This window comes from Gopherus evgoodei, chromosome 15, assembly GCF_007399415.2.
Source record: "Gopherus evgoodei ecotype Sinaloan lineage chromosome 15, rGopEvg1_v1.p, whole genome shotgun sequence".
Taxonomy (NCBI): Eukaryota; Metazoa; Chordata; order Testudines; family Testudinidae; genus Gopherus; species Gopherus evgoodei.
The window spans coordinates 19,736,322-19,763,856 of record NC_044336.1 but is presented as its reverse complement, the minus strand read 5'-3'; the positions used below and the strand labels follow the sequence as shown (position 1 = coordinate 19,763,856).

At 42.7% G+C, this 27,535-nt stretch overlaps 1 protein-coding gene across 1 annotated transcript; it reads right to left on the bottom strand.

Moving 5' to 3' along the window:
- Positions 1-22,687: 22,687 nt before the first annotated feature.
- NOG (noggin) lies at positions 22,688-24,096 on the bottom strand. The gene has a single exon (XM_030534478.1). It carries the CDS (start codon positions 23,559-23,561, stop codon positions 22,890-22,892), a length of 672 nt encoding a protein of 223 aa, XP_030390338.1. The 5' UTR covers positions 23,562-24,096; the 3' UTR covers positions 22,688-22,889.
- Between the last annotated feature and the right edge of the window lie 3,439 nt (positions 24,097-27,535).

Genomic DNA, 27,535 nt, shown 5'->3' with positions numbered 1-27,535 from the left:
GGGTGCTTAACTGAGCAAAACTGTCATTGAAGTCAATTGTAATTGACAAGCAATTGAATTGTCAATACAACTATATAATCGTGGAGCTAACACTTGAAATATGGGGGAGCTCTCCTGAGGAAATACCTTCAGGCTTTGTTCTGCTAATGTTTAGTTTTTATAGATAGCAAAGATTTCATAGAGGTTAAGGCCAGAAAGGATAATCAGAGTCTACTCGGACCACCTGCATAACACATGCCAAAGAATGGAATGCAGTGATTAGAAAGTCATCCTCTATAGTTGTAGAAACTTCCAGGATGTTTCACTATAGGCAATGTGAGACCTCTAACATATACCCCCAGGTTGATGTCCCCCTACAAAATATTCAGTTTATGGAAATTTGCTTGGGCAGTGTTTGCTCAGCTGCTTGCAGTAGTTGGAAAAACCTCTAATTAATGTAGTACTGTAAAGCCAGCTGCTGTAAACCAGTTGATCAGATACATCTCCTAATTTCTCATCCAACTAAGTTTACGCCAGATGATCTTTGCTCTTGGCCTCCAGAAACTGTCTATTTTACTCAAAGATTGCACTGGAGCAGCTGTTGTTCTCTATTTCCGAAATAGTTTCCTTGGATGAACTCTCTTTAGTTTGGATAATTTATGGGGTGGGGTGAGTTTTGCCTCTATTGCTTGTGAATCAGCTCAGAGTTATGCTATTTGTGCTGTAGTTTTAAACCTATGCAGACTGGAACCCTAGCCAAACACTTGTAAATAAAGACCATTGTTGTATTCCTCGAGTTCAATCAAGTGTTGAAGTTTTGTGAAGAATTCTGGCTAGGATCACTGGTTTTTTTCGCATTTGTCAAATGATGTGTTATCTCAGTTCAGTGCAATGAATGTATACATGTTCAATATATTTTGACTCACGGAAGGAGTGTGATCTAGCAGTAAGAGCGGGGGACTGGATTCTATACTTGGCTCAGCCACTGACGAACCGTGTGACCTTGGGAAAGTCATTTAATCTGTTGATGCCTCCGTTGATTTATCTGTAAAATGTGACTAAAAATATTTATCTACTTGACAATGGAACTGTGGAAAATTAATTTGTAAAGTATCTGAAGATCCTCACATGACAGGTGTGGTCGAAGAACAAAGATGACAAATTCTCTGGGGGTGTAAGGTCTCCCAGCAACCCGTTTTCATGTCTCTGCAACAAAATAAAAAAGGAACCGTGTGTCTTACACATTGATAATTGTTTTGCTTAGCATTTTATTATTTGTATTCCAGCAGCATTGAGAAGCCCCACATAAGATTAGGGGGTGCCCTACATAGTAAATTGCAGATTGCCATGAAGATTTTGTAATCTAAATAGACAAAAGGTAGGACTAGACAAAAGTGATTTCCCAAAACTCATGTCAAAAGTCTGTAGCAGAGTCAGGAACTGAATTTAGATCTCTTGGATGTCCAAGCAGTGCTTTAACCGCAAGACCATCCGCCCTCCCAAACAGTAGCACATCTGAGGGCAGAGACCCAGCTGTAGCGAGAATGATTCTCATCACCCAATTGTTATTTTCAGTTAAAAAGACCATCTGGTCCTTCTCTCAGGTTCCACGGGAAATAGGAAATCTTTTCACAGTGCTCATGGAACTTTCCACACACTGGAGTACAATATTCAATCTAGCTAGCTTGTATTCTATAATAAAAACTTTATGCATTTTCATAACAAGTTTAGCATTGCTCACTCATTCTTCCCGTTTTTTTCGTTCATTTCTTTCTGTCAAGAAAATGAAAAGCAAAATAAAAAAAAATTTCCATTCAAAATGGAACATTTTATTTAATCCCATAAAGAACTAGCATAATTGATTCATCTATGCAACATATGGGAATGGAATCAATGCTTATTATAGTCAATACATACCAGGTCACTTCTTTGTGGTTGGTTTAAAACTGTTATGTTAAGCATAATGTGAAATGAAAATGCTTTAGTCTAAACATGAAAAAGTGATATTGTATTACATCGCCATGGTCCAGCATGACTTTGTTAGTATCTGATTTCAGGGCTCCAGATCGAAGACCCTCTATTGTTTTCTTTTTACCTTCCCTCTCGGGCAGGACAGAGAGTAAATAGCTGTTTTAATGTAGATATTAATTTAATCTGGAGTTGTGTTACTCTTTAAATATTTAAGTGTCTGTATTTTTGTGTTCTGTTGAGTGGGAAAACTGAAAAATTGAATGTTAATAGGGCTTAATTATGGTAATGATGGGAGCTCTTTTCAGTCTCTCAATTTTTCTGTCTTTATACTTTTGCCTTTGGGGCTAATTGAAAAGATGTAAGTGTTCTGCAGACATAGTCACTCCTTATATAACCACAGTTGTGTTCTTCTGACGGCACCAAACCTTTCGACATGCGTAAAGTTTACAATTAAGCTACTAAACTTTTCAGCAGACATTGTTTCTAAGCTGCATAGTGTTTTATAGCTATTCTGTTGGCTTAAAACAAATCACATAAATCTCACTGTGGAACATTTAGCAGGTATATTTATTAGGAGCTGGATTCAATCAGCCAGACTTGAGAACTTTGAATTGAGCAGATTCCCATTTTGTTACTGCCGCTGTTTTGTCTTCATGTTGTGCCTTGCACTGCCATTGTTGAAACATACTGATCAGGGCAAATAACCAATGCAAGCAGTGACAGTGTTCTGATGCACTTCATGGGGTATATAACTTAAAATTAAAGGTGTCCTTTGTACATTCACTGGGCCAATTTTGCCCTCAGTTGAACAGGTGCAACTACAGCTGAAACAGGTGGGAATTGCACCATTGTAAGTGAGCCAGAATTTGGGCCAGTATCTATGTCTGTGCATATACGTATTATGGAGAGGGGACAAGATTTCAAAACTGACCAGCACTAGATTCCCTCAATAGTTGGTATCCCAGTTTGACACACCTTAAGGAGGCCAGATCTTCAGAAACTGCTGAGGACACACCCTCTGAACATGTGTCCCATGTTGCAAACTCAAAAATTGAGGCTCTCAAAATCATTACTTTTAAAAATCATAGAATGATGCCAATGTTCATTGCCAGAATGCTGGACATCAATTCGCAAGTCATAAATAGCCTCAGACTACTTTCTAAGTAATTTTAATGTGTTTCTCTTTAGAACTTGGAAACCTCATCACCTCTGGTCATGGCATACTCTGCATTTTGACATAAATTGAGCTTAATGAAGGGGGGAAAAGAAGAATCAATTTTCAAAAGCTCATAAAATAGCTTGTATGAAAATCAATGGCTAGGGATGGAAAAATATTCAACTGAACTGAGCCCGTAACTGGTTATTTAACTAAAACAAGGCCCTCTTAATAATAAACACTCCCATCATCAACTGCATTACAGATGCTAATGGAAAATCTTGGCATCTCTCATTGTATGGGAATATGAGGCACAACTGGTGAGGATGCATTCCCTGCCATCCTCTTGCCAACTGTACATTCCATCTGACTGAGGATTACTGATAATTTTTGGCAACTTCATGGCTACAGAGGACTCTTCTGTACAACTGTTTATTTTCCAAGACTCCTGGAATTTATTTTTAACAGAACTTTAAAAAAATGCTGTAAATATGAAATATGCTAATTGTACTAACAAAAGGGTTCCTAAACCAGCCTTCCTTACTTGCTGTTAAAAACACAGTGCTGGACCAAGAGTCTCAGCCGGTATAAATCAGCATAACTACACTGAATTCAGTGGATTGATGTCAATTTATACTAGCTAAAGAGCTGGTCTAGTGTGTCAAAATGCTCAGTTGTAGGATCTCAAACCCCAAGAATCTCAGAGCAAGGACTATTTAGTTATACCTATATTCATTCATTAGTAGTAGCACTGGGAAATTCCCAGCGGAAATAACGGCCCCATTTGTTTAGGCAGCATTCACACATATGGTAAGAGAGCCACTGTCACAAAGACCTTAAAATCTAAGCAGAAAAGACAATGACGGGAAGTATTATGCCCATTTTGAAGATGGGAAATTGAGGCACAAAGTGTAAATGACTTGTCACATGGAGTCTGTGACAAAGCCAAGAACTGAAGCCAATTCCAGTCCAGAATATTGATCACAAACCATCCTTCGTCCCATTCGGACATTTCCCTGAAGGTCTCAGCACTACAGCAAGTTGGCAAATTATGCTTTCTCCACCAAAAAATATTCAGTGACAATTTTTCTGATTCCAGCAGCTGAAAGCTTATTCCCCGCTCCCCGTTTTAAACTGTTTCTTTTTCCTTTCAGTTTTCGGAAGCTGAAAACCAACCACTGTTTGCTTTGGTGATTTTTCAACAAAAACCGGAACAAATTCAAAGAAAATTTTTGACAACAGTGAAATAAAAAGCAAAACAAATCAAGTTTCTCTGCTGGGAAGCCAAAAATGGAAAATATTTGGTTTAAAACTGAAAAATTTTCCACAAAAAATGTTTTTGTCCCCACAAAATTATTTTCCTCATTTGTCTAAATTTTTTCAGTAGCTTTTATCTGAAAACCTTTTTTTTTATGAAACAAAAAGTCATCTTCTTTTGAGGAAAAGTCAAAACTTTCCTTTAAAAATCTTGAGAAAAATGAAAAAGTGATTCTTTTTCATCAAACTCTTCACCACGCCCACAGCTGCACCGTTCCAGGAATACCTGAGGGAGGCGCCTTTACTCAGCTTTATCTTTCCGAGTATAATTGTTTCCTTCTTACTCTGATGAAGTGATGGTTTGTTGCTGGCCTACACCAGCAGATCGCTTCTTACCCTGGGCTGACTCAGTTACCCTGGCCAGCAACTGAGGGGTTAGAATCACAGAATCATAGAAAAGTAGAGCTGGAAGGGACCTTGTAAGAACATAACATAAGAACGGTCATACTGAGTTAGACCAATAGTCCATCTAGCCCAGTATCCTGTCTTCCGACAGTGGTCAGTGCCAGGTACTTCAGAGGGAATGAATAGAGTAGGGCAATTATCGAGTAGCCCATCCCCTCAAATGGTCATTTAGTCTGCCCCTCTATTCTGAGGCTAACACTTATTTTTGCTACCCTTAAATAATACGACCACCTTCTTCCAAGCATTGTAATTTTATGAGAAGGACTAAAAATGATGATGGATCAGATTCTTGCACCTGCTGTTGACAAGTACCTTAAGCCTGGAGTAGCCCCACTGACTGGGAGTAGGAGTAGCAGAATCAGTCCCTGTGCCAGGCTCACAGTCAGTGTAAACTGGCATTGCTTCACTGCAGTTGATGGAATTGTACCGACTGACACTAGCTGAGGATTGGACCCACTGCAGGTAATGTTATGCCATCTGATTTGGGGCCTGTTTCATCAAGTTAAAAATCAACCAATCACCACGTTCCTAGACAGACTAGAGAAAAATAGATAAAGGATATACACTGAAGGCTATTTGTCCACAATTTCCATCAAATGTCTTATTTGCTTCTTTCTCTTTACTGCTTCTAGATTATTCTTGACCTGCAGAGCTGAGCTGTCTGGATCCATGGGGAGATGTAAGTTTCATACTTCAAAGTTAAATTGTTGCTATAGTCTCTGCCCCCACTTTTCAGCCAAGAGGGAACCCTGGGAATAATTGCAACTGAGTCACAATGCCTCGCCGGGGCTACCCCTGCAGTGGTGCACTTGTGGACTACCCCATACTCTCCTCTTTGTACAGAAAGCACAATCTAGTCCTAAGTAAGTGTGACCACATGACCTCACAGTATTTGTAGCTTTGGGTCCATTTTCTATCACGTGCCAAAGTGCTGCAACGGTGTGAATAAAACATATCAGAAGTGATGCAACATGATAGATCACATTGCAAGCACAACCCAAGTGACATACACTTGTCGGCTTCAGTAATTGCTCAAGTCTGTGGGACAGGACATTATTCCCTCTTCCCAATTCCCCCCTCAACATTCCTGAGTCAGATAGTTCAGGCATTTCTAGTTCTTTCAGACATAAATAATTTAAAACTGTCATCTGTTCGTAAAAATAACTATTCTATGGTTTTCATTTCTGAGAAAGGACTCACTTATGCCTACAACTATAAGTTGCTAGTGATTAAGAAACTCATATTTTCACACTCATTAAACGAAACACAGTGTGTCCACCTTTTTAAGAAAAGGCATCTTGTTTGTAATACTGTAATACATTGGGAACAGCTTCTAATTAGCTTCTACTGCCCCTTGCCAAAATTCAGACACAAGTTTGTTTATTTACACAAGGAAAAAAAATAAAACATTGTATAATTAGTCAGCCTAAATTCAGCAACTCCAAGGTATGTGAAACTGACAAAACTTTTTAAGATTCCATTTTGGTTTATGAAATATCTCAATAGGTAACTCAGACTGCATCATAGCTATTGTAGCAATGTGCTGCTCAATGTGCTGCTTGTGTCGAGATGGAAAACTTTGACATGTTTGATTTTTATGCAAGTCAATTAACTTGTTTTTTAAAACTGTAAGGGCATGCTTTGCAAATAAGATTACTTACTATAAATTATGGGAACATAGGGCTCCATTCAGACAAAAATGTTACACGCCCCTTACACATGCATAAGTCTGTAGAATATAGTTCTGCACCCTGACAACCTATTCAGCGAGGGGTAGAAACTTATTTTCGTCTATTCCATAGGGGCTTCCTAAAAAGATACAAACAAAAGGGGATAGAGACTTAATTAGAATCTCTCTCTCTACCCCGCCTCCTGTTTCACCACCCAGTCAATTCCACCAGGCCAAAACCTCTCCTTATGTGGTGAGGGAAGTATTTCTTTTTTAAGTTAAGGCAGCCCACAGCAGAATTAGAAATGATAGGTCCCCTTAACCACAGTACAGACAGACATTTGACCATTCCCACCTGCGAGTTCTACTCTCAACACCCTCACTTAAATGTGCTCTCTTGACTGGCTTCAATCCTCCCCATCTGTTACCATCACATTTATTACGTTTGACCACAGCTCAGATCAGACTTGTGCACCCAGGCAGAGGTGTGAAGCCGTGTCTGGAAAACATGCCATTGGGAAGCAAAACTCAAGCAGTAACAGTGCAAATGAGGGTACTGGGAGTATTAAAGTCAACAAGACTCTTTTGATTGACTTCAGTGGGCACCGGATCAAAACTTCAGTTTGTATACATTTCAGGATCCCAAGAAGTCAGGTTATTGGGAGCATTAGAGACCCAAGATGTCTAATTGAAGATTTAAAATGCATTGAAAGAAAAAAATACCCACATGTTGTGGGGGCGTGGAGGCAGCACCAAGAAATAAATGACGCAAATCGAGAGAGGTAAAGGATGTCAGGCACAAAAGCTCAAGATTGGTTCCAAGCCCCTTCAATTTTTGCACGTGCAGGAAGTCCTAACCTACACATGTAGTTCCATTGACTATGTATGTGAAGAAAGACTCATAAGTACAGATCAGAAAACCAGGCCCCTTATTTCAGAGCATGAAACAACATTCTTAGATGCCAATTCTTAGAGACAAAGTCCAAGACAATTTGTATTTGTTCATGTTGGTTCTAGCTGTTAGTTCAAGGCACAGGAGACCACAAGGGAGAGCCCTGTGGCCTCCCAGCCAATTTCAGCCTGTATAAAGAACTCACGCTTACTTGAGTTGATCTTAGGTTGTTGGTTCCAATTCAGAATCTGCAAAGGCAAATTAACACAACATAGATAGTCCATAAGGCACAGCTGTATGCATTTCCTTGGAACCAGTACTGTGGCTGTTTATGCATCTATCTATCCAGGTTCTTATATTGGCTTCCATCACCATAGTATCTGAGCAACATTCACTCCAGTGGGGGCTCAGGACACTAAACACCTCTCAGGGGTTGCTTAGCACCCTGCAGAATCAGGCTTTTAGTATGGCTCAACATCTGCACTTAGGCACTGAGCAAAAACTTCAGGAGCTCCTACTCCACAGAAGCAGGAGGTCTCCAGAGCTTGGTAAGCAAGTGGACAATGCACCTGCAAGAAATGAATCAACAATTTATCTATTAAAAAACCTTCTGGCCCACCGTGCTGTGCACTCTCCTTTTCTGAAAGGTCCCATAATCTAATTCAGGGGCCGGCAACCTTTCAGAAGTGCTGTGCCGAGCTTCATTTATTCACTCTCATTTAAGGTTTCGCGTGTCAGGAATACAATTTAATGTTTTTAGAAGGTCTCTTTCTATAAGTCTATAATATATTGTATGTAAAATAAATAAGGTTTTAAAAATGTTTAAGAGGCTTCATTTAAAATTAAATAAAATGCAGAGCCCCCCGGACCGGTGGCCAGGACCCCGGCAGTGTGTGTCACTGAACATCAGCTCGTGTGCCACGTTCGGCACGCGTGCCATATGTTGCCTACCCCTGATCTAATTGCTGTAATTCCTGTCTGCTTCTCTGCCCACCTCTCCCTACTGCTTTATACGCATCTGATCCAGGGCTGAAATTAGATTGTAAGTGTCTTGAGGCAGATACCTTGTCTTTGGTATCTTTAGGTTAAGGTGCCTAGCATGCTTTTGGATGTTCCTTTAGCACTTTGATTGTCCAGTGCCCCACTGATGTTTGGCAGGCTTCCTGCTTCTAATGTACTTAAAAAAATTTGCTGTTAGTTTTTCTGTCTTTTGTTAGTTGCTCTTCAAAATCTTTTTTTCTCCCTGTCTAATTATGCTTTTAAACTTGACTGGACAGAGTCTATGTTCCTTTCCATTTTCCTCGGTGGGATTTGACTTCCAATTTTTAAAAGAGGTCTTTTGGTCTCTAACCACCTCTTTTACTCTGTTGTTTAGCGAGGGTGGCATTTTTTTGGTCCTTTTACTGTTTGTTTGTTTTATGGAATTTGGGGTATACATATAGTTTGAGCCTCTATTATAATGTTTTTTAAAAGTTTGCATGCAGTCTGTACGAATTTCGCTCTTGTGACTGTTCTTTTTAATTTCCATTGGATTAGCCTCCTCCTTTTGCTGAAGTACTCTTTTCTGAAGTTAATGCTACTGTGGTGGGTTTCTTTGAGGTTTCCCCTGTTACAAGGATGTTAAATTTAATTACATTACGGTCACTAGTACTGAGTGCTCACGAAATTCACCTCTGGGACCAGATCCTGTGCACCACTTAGGACTAAATCAAGAATTGCCTCTCCCCTTGTGGGTTGTGGACAAGCTGCCCCAAGAAGCAGTCATTATTGGGGTCTAGAAATTATATTGCAGCATCTCATCCTGATGTGACATATTCCCAGTCAATATAGGGATAGTTGAAATCCCCCATTATTACTGAGTTTTCAGTTTGTATAGCCTCTCTAATCTCTCTGAGAATTTCAGTCACCATGACCATCCTGATCAGGGGGTTGGTAGTATATGCCTACGGCTATACTCGTATTATTCAAGCATGGAACTTCTATCCATAGAGATTCTATGGTACTGTTTGATTCATTTAAGATTTTTACTATATTTGACTCTATGCTTTCTTTCATGTATAGTGCCACTCCCCCACCACGGTGGCCTACTCTGTCATTCCTATATAATTTGTACCCTGTTCGTGGGCGCCGACTCCGAGGGTGCTCTGAGGCTGGAGCACCCACAGGGAAAAATTAATGGGTGCTCTGCACCCACCAGCAGCCAAGCTCCCCCCGTCCCTGCCCCCCTCCTCCCCCTCCTCACCATGCTGTTACCCTGCTACTCCCCCCCCCCCCGCCCAGCGACCTAACAGCTGTTTGGCGGCACTTAGGACTTTCTGGGAGGGAGGGGGAGGAGTGGGGATGCAGCACGCTCAGGGGAGGAGGCAGAGAAGAGGCTGGGCAGGGGCGGGGACTTGGGGGAAGGGGGTGGGGACTTTGGGGAAGGGGTGAAATGGGGGTGGGGTGAGGGTGGAGCGGGGGCAGGGCCAGGGGTTGGGAGGGATCGAGGACCCACTAGGCAGAGGGGAAGTTGGCACCTATGATCCTGTTATTAATTTGTCCCATTGATTATCATTGTTCCACCAAGTTTCTGTGATGCCTATTATATCAATCCCCTTATTTAATACCCAAGTTCACTCATCTTAGTATTTAGATTTCTTGCATTTGAATACAAGCACTTATAAAATTTGTCAATATTTAATTGTCCACTTTCACGTGAAGTAATTGAATGGGATTCTCTTTTGTCTGACTATTTCTCTTCAGTTCTTATTTCAGTTCCTGTTTCAAATTAGCTGCATATTGTTCGAAGTTATATTAACATCTGTCACCAACTGGAAAGTGGGAGGTTAGCATAACACACTTGCACAGTATATATCATGTCCCTTTCTAATGGTTGGTGCAACCAGAATATAGGAGCCTGCTACTGCTGCCAGCTAATGAAGTCATTTAGATCAGTGGTCTCCAAACTTTTTTGATCATGCACTCCTATCAGTAAACATTTTTTGAACACACGCCCTCTGCCGCACTGGCTCTACCATTTTTGCTCAAGTAAAAAAAAAAGTGCTCCTGCCGTGCACCACCAAGGATCCTCTTCTGCACCACACTTTGGAGACCACTGATATAGATTAACAAGTAGTCTGTGGTAATGAAGATCCTGGATTCAAAACCTGCTTATGGTCAGTGGATGGGGTAGTCAAACTACCTAATGAAAAATTTCTGGTCTCTCCATGAACTCTACCCATTCACACTGTAAAGCTGGCACAAAATCTTTTTCAATGGAGGCTGCAATAGGCCCAATCTCAAAGTTTTAACTCAGATGAAGATCTGATGATTACAACAGGAGCATCACATGAGAGTCACATAGGGTCAGACCCTATTGTGTTTCATAGGGAAAAACTGGGCCGGTTAAAAAATGCCTGTTTTCCAGAGAATGTCCAAGGCAAATTTTTATATTTTTGGTTTTTGAAAGAAAGGTGGTAAATTTCAACCAAGAAAAATATTTTCAGAGAATTTTTTATCTGCCTCAAAATGCTATTTTTGTTCAAAATACTTCTATTAAAATATTTGAACCAGCCCTAGAAATTTTTTTTAACAAAAATAGATAAAAATAATGTAACAACTGCTCACTGTTGTACCATCACTAACATCCCTTGCAGAAAGAAATAAAAGTACAGCTATACAGTTGGCATAAATTGGTGTATTGAAGCTTTATTGAAGTCAAGAATGTTGTACCCAACATGGGGGAATTCTATGTTAGACATCTTTCTGGTAGATAAGGAGGAACTGCTCACAGGACTAAAAATTAATGATAGCTTAGGTACAAGTAATCATGACTTGAGCTGTATCCTCTGAGAGGAGGACTTTAATCAGAAAAATGTGAATGATAATTGGGAATTGTTTAAGAACACTTTACTAGATGTCCAAAAAGGCCACAATTAAGACAGGTGGGCATATTGGTTAAAAAACTGACCTGGTTTAGAGGGGAAGTTAAGGCATATTTTATGTGTGTGTGATAATATACATACACACACACACACACACACACACAACAAATGGAAGAAAGGAAAAGTTGACATTAATGAATTTAAGTCAGAAGTAAGGAATTATAGAAAATTGATAAGGGAAGCAAAGGGGCACAAGGAGAAATCTATGACCAGCAACATTAAGGACAATAAGGAGGAGTTTGTTAAGTATATTAGAAACAAAAAGAATCCTAAAAATGGTATTGGTCTATTACTAGATGGAATGGTGGAAATATCAATAATAATGAAGATAAAGAAGTATTCAATGCATATTTCTGTTCTGTATTGTATGTGTGTGTGTGTGTGGGGGGGAGACAGGGAGAGATGATATAGTCATGTCATGAATGATAACACTATTTCCATTCCATCTGAGGAGGATGTTAAGCAGCAACTACTAAAGTTAGACACTTTTTAAATCAATATGTCCAGATAACTCTGCATCCAAGAGTTTTAAAAGAGCTGGTTGAGGATCTTGCTGCACTGTTAATGTTGATTTTGAATAAGTCTTGGAACACTGGGGAAGTTTCAGAAGTCTGGAAGAAAGTTAATGTTGTGCCAATATTTAAAAGGGGTAAATGTAAGTATAGGCTTGCCAGTCTGACATTGATCCCAGGAAAGATAATGGACCAGCTGATATGGGATTCAATTAAGAAAGGATTAAAGGAGGGTAATATAATGAATGCCAATCAACATGCGTTTATGGAAAATAGGTCCTGTCAGACTAACTTGATATCTTTTTTGATGAGATTACAAGTTTGATTGATAAAGTTAAGTATATATTTAGACATCTATAAGGCATTTGACTTGGTATTGCATGCCATTTTGATTAAAAAACTAGACATATGAAATGAACATGGCACATATTAAATGGATTAAAAATTGGCTAGCTGATAGATTCAAAATAGAATAATAAACAGGGAATCATTATTGAACAGATGTGTTTCTAGTGAGGTCCCACAGGGATTGGTTCTTGTTCCTACTCTATTTAACATGTTTATCAATGACCTGGAAGAAAACAAAATCATCACTGATAAAGTTTGCAGATGACACAAAAATTGGAAGAGTGGTAAATAATGAAGACGACTGGCCACTGAAACAGAGCAACCTGGATCACTTGGTAAGAAAAGCACAAGTAAACAATGTGGTTTTTAATATGGCTACATGTAAACATATACATCTGAAAACAAGGAATGTAGGCCATACTTACAGGTCAGATATGCTGTCCTGAGAAACAGTGACTCTGAAAAAGAATGGGGAGTCACGGTTGATAATCAGTTGAATATAGCTCCAAGTGTGACACTGTGGTGAAAAGGGCTAATACGATCATTGGGTGCATAAACAGAAGTATCTTGAGTAGGAATTGAGAGGATCTCTCTGCATTTGGCACTGGTGCAACTGCTGCTAGAAAACTGTGTCCCACAATTCAGGGAAGATACTGATCAACCAAAAAGATTCAGAGAAGAGCCATGAGAATGATTAAAGGATTAGAAACCATGCCTTACAGTGACAGATTCAAAGAACAAAATCTATTAACAAAGAGAAGTTAAGGGGTGACTTGATCACAGTTTATAAGTACCTACCCGGGAAACAAATATTTAATAGTGGGGTCTTCAGTCTTACAGGCGAAGGTATAAAATAACCCAATGGCTGGAAGTTGAAGTTTGACAATTTCAGACTGGAAATATAAGACATACATTTTTAATGGTGAGGGCAATTAACCACTGGAACAATTTACCAAGAGCCATGATGCATTCCCACCACAGGCAATTCTTAAAACAAAATTGGACATTTTTCTAGGAAAATTTGCTCTAGGAATTATTTGGCGGGAAGATCTCTGGCCTGTATTATAGAGGAGGTCAGAGACTAGATCACAATGGTCCCATCTGACCTTGGAATCTATGAAAAAAAGTCAGCGGAGTTATGGCCATTTGCACTACCTGAAGATCTGGTGTAAAAAAAATTGAGATTACAAGTTTGATTGATAAAGTTAAGTATATATTTAGACATCTATAAGGCATTTGACTTGGTACTGCATGCCATTTTGATTAAAAAACTAGACATATGAAATGAACATGGCACATATTAAATGGATTAAAAATTGGCTAGCTGATAGATTCAAAATAGAATAATAAACAGGGAATCATTACTGAACAGATGTTCAACTAATTACGTTGATTTAGGTTTCATCTGTGAGAAAGTATGAGGCCCGAGAGGAAGTATGAGGTCTGCTCTTGATCTCATGACTTAGGTGAGGGCAGGATTGGGGGGCGCATTTTCTAATGCACCTAAGGGAGTTAGACTCCTAATCCCATTGGCTGTCAACGGGAAGTGGGCACCTATTTAGGTTCTGAACATCCTACCCTAGACTCTTAAGCCAAACTTTTTAAAATTTAGATTCCCACAGTTAGATGCCTACTCACATATTTAATCCCTGATACAGAAGTGGGCTGATTTTTAGAGGTGCTAAGCACCCACACCGATAACATGATCCCTTATTGGGAGCTGTGAACACTCAGTATCTGAAATTCAGGCCTCTCTCCTGAACTCCCATGGTACTTGAGAATGGAGTTAGATGACTAATTTTAGGCACCCCAGCTTGAAAACGTTGGCCTTAAAGTCTGCTGGCATCTCTCAAAAACTCAAAAGGTAAGAGGAACCAAGTCTGGCTGCTTGAAACTTGCATTTAGATTGTTTTAAATACATTGTGAATGATTACGGTCTGACCATTTGACTCCATGACACTTCATTAGACTGACGCTATTTTTTTGGTACCATAGATGGAAAATTGAAATGATCTCTCTCAAATCTCTATATCTAATTTCCCATAAGGTATGAGTGAGATACCATGGCAGAGTCTGGAGTAGCAAATTAGGATTGCTGCTTCTTTTGAAACAAAGCATAAAAGCCAATCTCTCAGTCATTTTTTTGCTGAAAGAACTTCAATAAGTTCCGAAGTAAGTGTTTCATTTACTGCCACATGCCACGCATACATGGCATATAGTTTTATATAAAACCACAACACTCAGCTGTTCCGGCATAGGTAAAATAGCCTTTTTCTGAGCACCCAAGCTGCTTTTGCTTCCCTCTGGAAAGGTCCTGCAAGATGCTGAGCACTGGCCTGATCCAAAGCACTGCTCATGTGCTTAAAGTGATTAGCTTCAATGAGACTATGCACATGCTGTAAGCTGTGGATGTGATTTAAATGATTGGCTGGATCAGGGCAAACTGCTCAGTGCCAGGAGCGCTGTCAGCTTTTTTGCTGCTCTAGGCGGCAGAAGGTCCCGCCCCCGAAATACCGCCCCTGACAGAGGCGGTGGAAGGTCACCGCGCTCCAAATGTTAGCGCCCTAGGCAACTGCCTAGGTCACCTAATGGGGTTGTGCCAGCTCTGCTCAGTGCCTTTCAACATCAAGCTCACAGGAAGCCTGGGCTGATGTCGAGCATCAATGCCCTCTTCTTGTGTTTCTAGTTTTTGGTTTGTTACTTTTCCACACTTGAATACTAATTATGAAACTGCTCTGATTTGTGGGTGCATGACAGAAAGTTGTGATCCCGCAGGCTGCTCCAGATAGATGAACTCCTTCCAACCCTGCCAAAGCCAACGGGGCTCTGTGCAGCTACCTGGAGATGCTCATGCCAAGTTTGCAGGATTCAGGCCTAAGAGCTCTGAAGGGCATGAAAGTAATTTCTTATGGTTTGAATGTAGGGCTTCATCTTACAGACCTCAGTCAGCTGAGTCTTACTCACATGAGCTGTTCAAATCAATGACCTAACTCTTGTGAGCAAGTATTATGCACATAAGCAAGACTTGCAGGATGTGACCTGTATCAATGGATGCTCTCTCATTCAAAGGGGACACCAGCAGCTTGAAATCCAGTCGATTTTGGAACAAGAGTTAAAAGTCCCCTTGTCAGTTCTTATGGTTTTACCGTGGCATTTAAATGTTTATCTCTGCCCTGTTGCTGCGTGAAAGAACCACAGAAACAATGGGGACAGCTGACTATGCAGAGGAAACATATGAAACTGACTAGACACAACGTGCTGCCAAGGGCACAAAGAAAACAAACTGAAAAGAAATAGGGGGAAATTAATTTCTATGTCTTTCGGTCACAGTTAATCTTATATTGGGTCCCATTGTAGACATCCATGTGATGTCTACATTGACCTTTTCAGAAATATACAACTGATTCTTCGATGTTCTTTTTAGTCTATAAAATTTTTGGCTTTCTTTACAAATTAATTCATATGATGTACTGCTGGAAAAAAAAAAGTGTTGGTTTACCATATAGGCTACCTCTCCATTCCAACTGAAGATGTAACTTGTGACTGCTATAGACAAACCCGGGATAGCACTAGTTTAGCTTGCTCACTAAAATTAGCAGTGAGGATGCAGCTTCAGCACAGGCTAGCAATGTTAGTATCTACCCAGAGGGCCTGAGTGGGCATTCCTGTGCTGCCACAGCCTGACTCTTATATTTAGTGAGCGAGCTAGATTAAAGCTAGCGTGGGTATGTCTACATGAACTGTGAATTACACCTCTGATTGAAGTGTGGACATAGCCGTAAACCGTTTGATATTACGTGGAGCTACGACAGAGGTGGAGGCAGGGCAAGTTTTTTCTGACTAGGGACCTGTGGTGTATTGAAACCTGGGTTAAAATTGTGATCACTTTAAATTTTCAGGGGTTTTCCTGGTCCTGCTTGCAGCCCGGGGGCTCTGTGGGAAAGTCTGTGATCAGAGCCAGTTTGCAGGCAGCCTAGAGCAGTGGCTTTCAAACTTTGGTACTGGTGACCCCTTTCAAATAGCAAGCCTCTTAGTGTGACCCCCCCCTTATAAATTAAAAACACTTTTTTAATATATTTAACACCATTATAAATACTGGATGCAAAGCAGGGTTTGGGGTGGAGGCTGACAGCTGGCAACCCGCCATGTAATAAAACTTGTGACCGCCTGAGAGTCCCGACCTCCAGTTTGAGAATCCCTGGCCTAGAATAAGTTAGGGTGAGTTGTGCTTCTCTATTTTAGGGAGCAGTCTGCTTTCTCTTTCCCTTGGTTGGGGTTCTTGTAGGTTATCATTCTGAATTCTAAGCTATAAAGTAGTTTTATACTCTTCCAGAAAGATTAAAAAGAAGAAAATACTCTATCTCTGTGTACATGCCATGAACACAACAGGGCCCAACCCATTCAGGCATGTGCTTGCCATTTGGAACACTCACTGAAGTTCTCTGCACAGATGGCTGCAGGATTGGGGCCCCTCAAGGGGCAAGCTCTGATCTAACCTCTAATCAGCACTAGAGGCTGTGCTGCTTTAACAACACTGGCATAGTTAAAGGGGTACACCACCCTGTGTGTGGATTCAGGTATATTAGTATGGAGGTGCTTGATAGTCCTCCGGAGCTTGGAATAGCTATTCCTATACGGGGCAACATGAGGAACCTTTGTACTGTTATAACCATGTCCACACTAGAGGTTACACTGGTATAACTATACTGCTACATCAACATCCCCCCAAATAACATATTTATACAAGGTATAACTTTCAAATGTTAACCACAGGCTTCTCTCCATGGGTTAGTTAGTGTGCAGTGTGCCAGAGTGTGAATTTAAAGCACACTAACTCCCACATGGACACTCTTACTGTGCATGAAGAGTGCCCTCAGGCAGGTTAGCTTAGTACACTTCCACTATGGATTAAACGATGCACCTGAAGGCACATACGCTGCACAATAAGGGAGTCCACACAGGGACGTAGGATGGAGTATACAGTGTGCGCTAGCTAGTGTGCACCAACAACTCCCCTTGTAGACAAGCCCAATGCTAATTCCTCTTCATCATCCTTTTGTCCTTGGCCTTTCTGCTAAAACGGCCAAAGCGGGTGTCATTTATGCGTTGGCTTGTGATACAGATGCCTGTGAGCACCTATACAGAGACCAGCATGTCCCCAAAGCAGGCCTCAGATGACCGTGGCTTTCAGTTACTATCTTTTCTAGATTGGAGCCAGCTCTTTATACCATGTCAATCCCCCAAATGACTAATTCCTTCCCCACGATCTATAGGTTTTAATGTTGTGCATTAGAAGACCTGTTCTGGTTTGTGTAATGGTCCTTGTGTCTGTAGTCCTGCCATACTCCTTTCATGGAAGGACAGAGAGGGAAAACCTATTTTAAAAATTCTGTTGGTGCTGGTGCTTCATGGAGAAGGCAGAAAGTGGAACAAAGAACCCCTGCAGAGCCCAAGATCTAAGGGGATGTTGGTTCCCAACGCTACAGAAACTGAAGCATCCACCTGAGGGGCTAGGTCCTCTGCACTGTTACATGGTTTCTCCCCAAGCAGCATGGCTCCTGAGTGAATTCTGTTGTGTTGTCCTCGGCAGACCCCTGTAGCCATTTGCTACTGGCCCCCATCCCACTCCAGCAAAGCAAGGTGCCACACAGTGGGCAGTAATACTAGGATGACCCAAGTGGATTTCTGTCCCAGTAACCATCTAGGCTCCAGGAAAGCCTGCCACGTCGAGCTGTCGCTTTCCCCACACTTCAGCACAGAAACCAGGATCCCTAACAGCAAGATGGGGTGCAAAAACTCCATGGGAGGGGGGGTCTGCAAGCTGCAGATCCTGTGCCACCTCCTCCATGGTTTCCAGGCCCTTAATACCCAAGTCACTTGCTCTCAACCATCCCAACCTTTGTTTTCAAGTACACATATTTATTACCTTCTCTGTAACTACTGAAGCTTCTTGTCTGGTCTCTGAGTCAAGCAGAGAATGAAAGGGTCTCTTCAAATTCACTGTAGCTGCTCCCTTAAAGAGAGCATTGACACAAATTCTGCAGCAGTTGTGTGTACTAGCAAAACTCCCAATGGGCTTACATGCACATAAAGACTACAGGATCCTTGCGGGTATTCCAGGAAGTGTGTGGCCATTCTCCTCCCCAGTGAATGAGTTTATCGTATCTATTCCTAGCATGAATCTACCAGGTGGCAGCATTCCCCTGCCAACATACCTTTGGTTTGGCTTAGCTTGAAAGCTATGATGTTACATTTTATGATGATGTCATAATTTTTGTTTCAACTTTCAGTGAAGAGTCCTGGCAAGTCTCTGAGCTGGAATATCTTCTTTTTAAAAAGATCCAAGGCACAACCCAAGTAACATGAACTGCTGGGATTTTATTAATAGCTGTTGATGTTACTCAATTAAGGATATTTCTCTATAAAAAACTACAAAGAGGAAAACCCTCACCCAATACCTTTAAAAAGGCCATTACCCTTATTTCTATGTAGGATTATTCACCTGATTTTCCATCCTCACTCATACCTGCTGCTTGCAAACACATCCCAAAGCAGGAGATCCACAGCTCTTAACTAGGATGGCAGTGTGAACTAGAGGATAACAAACAAAGGTTTCCAGGATTATTTAAATTCAAGTGTGAGGACACCTTATATTAACACTTTGTGCTCTGTGCTTTCCCCAGTTTGTTTTTCCTGCATAGAGCTAGTGTTTTTTAGAAAGGTCTAATTTTGAGTTTTCATATCTCAAATCTTAGGGGAAATTTCCTCTGGGTTTTATTTTCACCCACACAGCATTTGTTTAATTTTTATTTTTTAAAATGGTGCAAACTACAATGCACCTTCCTTCAAAAACTGCATATTGATTCTGACAGGTATGACAACAAAGCCTTAGCAAACACAATGCAAGAAACAATCCTGCAGTGGCAAAAGTGATGGACTCAGTGTGCAATTCAGTAGCACCTAGAGGCCCCGAACAAAATCAGGCCCTCAGGTGCTAGACACTATACAAGCATATAGTGTGAGAGAGTCCTTGACCAGGAGAGTTAGTAAATTCTAGATAGATAAAGTGTGAGAGAAAGAAAGTATTCCCCATTATCCCCATTTTACAGATGAGGAATTGAGGCACAGAGAGGCTTAGCCACTTGGCTCAGTGCCACACTAAAAGACTGTGACAGAGCAGGAAATGGAATTCAAATCTCTTGATAGTTAATAGCTATTGTACTTTAAGATAGTAATAATGTGAGAGAAAAGTGAGTCATAACTTAAATTTCACTTGCTACCTTCTCCTTTTTTATTTATTTCCATTTTCTGCTTATAATAGTCTCTGTGAAGTCTCTCTTGTGGTACCACATATGAAGGATGCCATACAAATGAATTGATTTCAGTTTTGATTACAAAATGGTGTAAAATTGAATATCAAGAAAATATTTGCATAAAAGCATTAATCAGAAAGTTGCTTGTTTGTCCTGAAGTACCTATAAAACAAGTATTGCAACAGCAGGGCAGGAGAGCCAGACAGTGAAACTGACCTGAATCCAAAATGAAACTGACCAGCCTATTCCCCCTCTGCCTGCTGACAGAAGTAAAAACAGGTGGCAAGAGCATCAGATTTTTTTGTTCACATTTAATATTCTTTAACCAAAGGGATTATTAACAAAGCTATAACTGATTTCTAATTAAAGGGATACTGTCAGATTAAAAATAACATTCAGACGTGTAAATAGACAGACACACACTTCCATCCCCTCACCATTTTAACCTTTAACCAAGCAGTCAGTTCAGATGCAGTTTCTAGAGATGATGTGTCTCTGTGCAGCAATTGCTCCAGTTAGAGACACGTGCATTACTTGGTGACTAGAGTAAGTAATGAATGGAACTGGAAATATTCCTTCGGGAAGGTTTGCTACTCGGGGGGGGGGGGGAGGACCTTGCATTGTACTCCAGTGACATTTTCAACCTTTGGGGAACTTTTGTTGACATTCCCGAGTCCCTGGCTTCCATCCCAGCACGAAATAGTTTCTGTTCACAGAATTCTCCTGTTTACTAGTCATGAAATACCTACCTTTTGGCTTTTTTTTTTAAGTAATTTTTTTTTGCAAGTGAAACTCTGTCTAAAAAAATATTGGCCCCAGGCACAACAAGTTTTGCATAAATCCATGTGTGATGAATGGCTGATTTTAATGTTATTTGGGTATTTGTCAGAACCTAACAAACATACATGGTAATGGTGGTTCAGAAACGTAAACATCTCAATATCCCCTTTCTTCTAGAAATAAATTACGTTTGTTTGCCCTGCCTGGAGTCCTAAGGTAGCCGGCATTAGGAATATTTTAAATGTGATCATCCATCCAGCATGTCTTTCAGGCGCCACGAAGATTAAATGAAAGAATCATAAGATGAAGGTCTTTAACTTTTAATCCTTTTACAATGAACCCTTAGATACTCTTGGGGGCAGGGTGCCTTCTATTTGAGTAATAATGCTTCTGTTCCTCCTCCCTAAGTTAATGAATACCCCCCAAATGTCCCAAGATCTGATTTTTTTTTTTTTAAAACCAACACGATTGAAAGCAGCAACAAAGAGGCTGATAGCGAAAAGCACCGAATAACAGATAATATGCACTGGAAGATGGCAAAGCTACAAAATTCCAGAAATCAGGGCTGAAAGAATTGGAAATAATTCGCGTGGATTCCCCGAGACTTAACGAAAACGGGGGGAGATAAAGAAGGAAAACGTTTTCTGCACTGTCAGAGGAGCAGGCGGGAGGTTTGTTTTTGCAGTTGGTATCTATGAGATGGGTCTTCCAGCACGTACAAGGCAAATAGTTGCGCGGAGAGAGCCCCATAGAGCCACCAAGGAAGTTTATTGAGCACGGAGGAACATATCTCCGCTCAAGTACCGCAGCGCGTCTTTCCTGCTTTAGACACGACTGAAGATGGCAAATTTTCATGGGTAATGGACGAGTCACTACCACAAACAGAAGCGCAGCGGCTGGGAGACAGGCAGCGCCTTTCGGAAGCAAGAAGAGTTATAAAAAGTCGGGGGGGGGGGCACGAGGCAATGCGCGGTACTGATGTGAAAACTTTCCAACACGTGCGTTTTCATGACCATTAAACTAAAACACGTCTGGGGGATCAAGTTACAATCTAAGGCGCCCCACGGGAAATGACCAAAGCATGTTAATATCACGATACCTGGGAGGTAGCGCCTGAGAGAAAGAGAATACAACCGAAGGACCAAACCTCTTTTCAGTGGGATCCCCATAGAAATATAAAAACAAAAGGTACCCCCACCCCCTGTACGCTAGCATCATGACTGGCGTTTCCTTCAGCGCTCTGTGATAATATAAGCCCTCATTCATAGCCCAGCAATTCTTCTGCAATAGGAAAGATAGGGGGAGGGACAATACACGCCTTTTGCTGCCCAGATTGATAACCTTTTCAAAAGTCAGCCACAAGTGAAGTCAATTTCCAAGCAATGGCCATGCCACGGCGAGGGGAGGGGAAGGGGTCTTCCGATCCCCAGCTGTTGGAAATGGTCACCTGCAAAGTCACCAGGAGGCAGCCGGGGGGGTGTATGTGTGTGTCAAGAGCCCAAAGGGTTAATGCGATTGATAGGTGGGATTGTTTCCCGTTCATAAAAAGGAGCAGGCAACGTGTCTACTGCTTTCCAAACCCCAAAGCCCCCGGCTCCGGTTTCAGCTGCGTCCCACCACAATGGCAGGTGTGAAAGACACGTGGCCCGTTGTAAATGAAATGTCAAGCGGTTTAAAAAAGAGAGAGAGAGTCTGCCAGGGAGAGTTTGCCCTTCTGCAGAGAGCAGCCTTCGGGGTGTGGGCTAGAGGCTATGGGGAGAGGGGATAAGGTCTATGAACAAGCGGCGCTGGCACAGAGCCTGGCGATCCAAGGACACCAACACACAGGCAAAGTTAGACCCCCCCCAGCGTCTCTTGTAACACACCCAGTGAGGAGCAGGGCCCGGGACCCCTCCCCTTCCCATAAAGAACCGTCCTGCTCGGAATACACAATCCAGAAACCGGCCAGACCAACAGAGAGGGAAACCAGCCTGGATTCTGCGTCCAAACCAAAAACCAGACAAAATCCACCCGGCTCGTGTTTTAGTGGTTGACTTTAATTCTGCGCTGCACGTTTACTACAGGGATATAAAGAATAAATAGCAGATACTCTTCATTGACATAGGATTAGGTCATTCAGATGTGTTCTCTCTATTTACAACAACCTTGTGCTCTAGGCGTTTATTCATGTTTAAACTCTGAAGTCCATTAAACACACACACACTTTCCGAAGAATGGAAAATAGCTTTAAAACGTCTTCTCAGCAAAAGTTTGGTTTGGTTTTTAAATCCTTTTATTTTAAAAAAACAACAAAAAACAACAAAAAACCGCGCTTCGCCAAAGCAAAGCGATCTCTCTCTGTGTCCGGCATATAAATACAAGAAATAAAAAGATACATTAGCAACGACCAGAATAATAGTCTTAAAAATACAGTAGGCGCGGATTATTTCACGTATAATACTGACCTTTTAATAGTAAATTAAAACGGTGCCATATATACACACACATATACATTCTCCTACACGTTACAGTGCATTACAACGTTAACCAGAAAGCAATTGTCTTTTTTTTTTAATGGATGGATGGGCAGCAAAGTTCACCAGGGGAATCCGGTTTCGGGGGGCGGGAGGGGTTAAGTGCAAGTCCTAGCAGGAGCATTTGCACTCCGAAATGATGGGGTACTGAATGGGTATCCATGTGCACCTCTGCCCCCCCCGGCGCTGGCATCGCCACCTCAGGATCGTTAAATGCACCGACTTGGCAGGCTTGCAAAGCATGCCTTCTGGGACCGAACAAGACCTTTTACTGTAGCAGCTGCCCACTTTGACATAGCGGGGCCAAAAGCGGCTGCCAAGGTCGGTCCACGTGTAGAGGACTGGGCAGAAGGTCTGGGACCACAGCCACATCTGCAGCTTCCTGCGTAGCTTTTTGCTCAGCCTGTGCTTTTTGCCCGGCTGCAGCCCCTCGTAAAACTCCAGCCCTTTGATGTCGCTGGGCATCGCCCCCGAGGGTCTCTGCCTGAGCAGCAAGTCCAGCTCGCCCAGGTCGTCCACCCCTAGCCGGTCCTCGGGCAAGGAGACAGCCATAAAGTTAGGGTCGAAGTGGCCGCCCATGAGGCTCCGCAGCAAGGTCTCGTTAAGATCCTTCTCCTTGGGGTCAAAGATAGGGTCCGGGTGCTCGATTAGATCCACCAAGGGCAAGTTGTCGCTGGGCGCCGGGCGGATGTGGAGGTAATGCTGGCCAGCGCCTTCCTCTATCCGGAGACCCAGCAGAACCACCAAGGCGTAAATAGTCACAAGGCACTGGGAATGATCCATCCTCGGGAAGGGCGGGAGGGGGAGGGGGTTGGGTTCACCAGACAGCAGAGGAAGAAGGTGCAAGCAAATGCATCAGAAAAAAAACCAACAACTTGTACGGGCTTTATCCAAGCAGTTTGTCTTTCGGGGGAATCCGCCCCGGCCGCCCCCAAAGGCTGCACCCCAAGAAGCCAGGAGCAAAGCCCCCTCCCTCGGCAACTCCCCTCTCCAGCGGATTCTTCTCCTGGAGGAGCCTTGGCGAAATCCTCCTGCTGCTTTTCCTTCCCAGGGAGGGAGCGAGCCAGCCGTTTTTCGGGTGGCAAATGCTCCTTTCCGCTGCTGCTCCCCCTTTCCCAGAGCGTGCGGGCGGGAGACGGCTGGGGGGGGGGGTGTTGGTGTGTGTGCAGATTCGTCCCCCAGTTCCTTTCCGCAGGCTCAGCTTGCAAAGCAGCCTGCTCCTCCTCAGCAGCAGCCGCCACGCACGTTGGCACCAGTTTGTCTGCTTTGCAAGGATCCAAAGCCTTTAAATTTCCTGCACTTTCAGCTCCATCACCATGGAAACCACCGACTCTCTCGCCTAACCCACCCCACCCCCCTTAAAAACACACACACGCACAACCCCCACCCCCCGCAAAAGTCCAGACGAGCTTGGCTCCCCCCCGCTACACCCCACCAGTTGCTGCGAGCACGGGCCACCGCTGCCTCTGCCTCGCCAAGCTGCCGCTCACATGCCTCCCGCGGCGCCTGGGGAGATGCTCCTCTCGGAGGTGGGGATGGAGCTAGCTCCCTCTCCCCTCCCCGCGGCTACACAGGAAAAGCAGCGACTCCAGGCACCAGCCAGGGGTCTTTTATGGAGGCCTCCCCCTAGGGCTGGGGGCTGCAGGGTGGCGAGCGGAGGAGGGACGGGGTGGGAGTGTGAACGGTGCCTTTATAGCTCGCCCTCCGGGCCAGAGCGCTGCAGCTCTCCGGGAGTCCCTTCTTGTGCACGGTGCTTCTCTCTTTATCCCCCCCCCAGCTACCTGGCAGCTGGGGGGTTATTTGCCCAGCTCCACACATGGGCCTGTGATGTAATTCCTATGAAGCGCTAACTCGTGCTGGCTTCTAGCCCGACAGGGGCTCTGCAGACACCTCTGCCTAAGTGCTGGAGCTGGGTCGCCTGGCTCCTGCTTGCTAATTAGCCGGGAGGAGCGAGCCCTCTGCTGGCTGCACGGAGCGATTGTGTCTCTAGGCAGGAGGCGAGCCCCGCCCTGGAGAGCGTGTGTGAGAGCAAAGGGGGTGCTGAGGGCTCTTCAGAAAGCGCTATCCGCGTGAAAAACAAACACACGGCATCACTGGAGTTGTAGATCCTTATCTTTCCATCATCCCCTTCCTTGTAACCCTCCAAACGTGATCTGGCTTTAAAGGACTTCAAAAACCCCCTTTTGAATAAGGCTCTTTTTGTAAATATAAATAGGAAAAAAAAAGAAAAGAAAAAGAAAAAGAAGAGGCCGGTAGAAACTAATGGGGATGAACCCCCTGGTTTCTATGCAGAGTGCTGTTAAAACGTTAGAGCTTAATAGAGACGGAGATCCTCCTTTTTCAAACAAACAAAAACATACTACAGGATTCCAAACCAGAGCTATAATTCCTTATTAAAGTTATTTGGGTGATTTTTAAAATAGCTCACAGAAAGGTTAGCATTTTCTGTTAAACTTTGTAGGACTTTTGCATAAGTGGGAAGGGGACTGATAGTTAGAGATCTTGCCAGTCCACTAGAAAAGAGAGAGAGAGAGAAAGAGAGAGAGAGAGAGAGACACACACACACACACACACACACACACACACACACACACACACACACACACACACACACACACACACACACACACACACAGAGAGAGAGAGAGAGAGAGAGAGAGAACTGGTCAGTGCCCCATCAGGATGTTATAAAGGTGAATGGTATTGTCTTTGGTTAAGATTTGGAGTAAAATTTCTAAAAGTGCCTAAGTGAATAAGAGCCAAAGTCCCATTTTCAAAAGTGGTTTAAGCACTTAGGAGCCTACATCTCTTGGAATTTTGGTTCCTGGGTATCTAAGTCACTTCTGAAAATGGAACTTAGGCACTTTGGAAAATGTTACTCTGACTTTAAACTCTTGTGAAAGCATGCAGTATACAAGGGACTATTATCTGTATACCAAACTGTGATTTTTCCCCTAAAAACTAACTATTTCTTTTTTTAAAGTGAAACAACCATTTTATAAACCCAACACTACATTCTAAGATGCGCTCACTGAATACCAGATATGCCCACATCAGGTTCTTTGAACCACTCAGTTTATACACCCACACAACCAAGATGTATCACATCTTTATAAGGTATTCCACCAGAACTGTTCAGAGGGATGGGGGATTCAATACACCCCAAAAGTTAAAGTGTGAAGGAGATTCAGCAAAACACTTAACTTTAGGTACCTGTTTAAATCTCAGTGATTTAAGCATATGCTTAAATGCTTTGCTCATTGGAGCCTTAATTTCATCCAACAGGTAGGTGTTGCTGACAGCCCCTCAGATTATTAAACTGAAATAGTTTTAAATGTCTGAATTACTTTTCACCGTTGATGCAGTTAGCTTTTTGCACCAGCTTCTGCCAACTGGTCAGCATTGCTTTTGTGCAGAGATAGGCCTGACTGAAAACCCTACAGCTGAACTTTAGGATAAGGATGTTATCGAATCCAGATGCAGATCTGACTCGTGCTTTATTTCTAAGTTGAAATGAAAAATACGGATCAGAACAACCTAAGTTACTTAACATGACTCCTATTACCACAGTATCTGAGTGCTTCACAACACCCCCAGGAGATACAGAAGCACTATTATCCCCAGAGAGGAACAGAGGCCAGAAAGGCTAACTGATTTGCCGAAGGTCACAGGAAGTCTGTGGTAGAGTAAGGACTTGAACCCATGTCTCCCCAGTTTGAGGTTAGTGCACTCACCAGTGGACCATCCTTTTGGTTTTGTTTATCGAGGGGTGAGAGTTTCAAAATCCTGATATGAACATCACCTGTGTATTTCAGGCCTCTCTCTACTTTTGTGTCCAGTCTGTTTTGCTCTCTGGTTCTTATGCACTAGCACAGCGATGCAATATTTGGGTTGCAAACCCTGCAGCAGAATCTTTAAAATGAAACAAAATAGCAGTTTTTAAATGTTGTGAACACACTTCTATTAGTACTAGGCTTTGGTACAGTTCATTTGCAGCTAGTGTGGTTCCCCACACTTAGGGTTACCAGTAACTGACACCAGTTAGTGAGCCCTTAACTCTTTCATCTTTCCTTTATCCACTTAGAGGTAGGCCCTGATCCAGAAAAGCAATTAAACACATGCTTAAGTCACATGGGACTATCCACGTGCTTAAAGTTAAGCATATGCTTATGCATTTTGCTGGCTTAAGTCTCAGGCCTGGTCTACACTACGATTTTAGGTCGAATTTAGCAGCGTTACCTCGATTTAAGCCTGGACCCATCCATGCGACGAAGTCCTTTTTTTCAACTTAAAGGGCTCTTTAAATCGATTTCTTTACTCCACCTCCAACGAGGGGATTAGCACTGAAATCCGCCTTGCCTGGTCGAATTTGCAGTAGTGTGGATGCAATTCAATGGTATTGGCCTCCGGGAGCTATCCCAGAGTGCTCCATTGTGACCACTCTGGACAGCGCTCTTAACTCAGATGCACTGGCCAGGTAGACAGGAAAAGGCCCGCAAACATTTGAATTTTATTTCCTGTTTGTACAGCGTGGTGAGCTGATCAGCATAGGTGACCATGCAGAGCTCAAGCAGAGCTCATCAGCATGGTGTGCAAATTGCCGGGTCAATTTCTTGTTTTGATCCATTCCATCTATCTTTTACATCTTAGGCTGGCAGCAGACGGTGCAGTACGACTGCTGGCCATTGCCATCTCCTGGGTGCTTGGCAGAAGATGCTGCATTACGATTGCTAGCCATCATCATCTGCTTGCCAGAA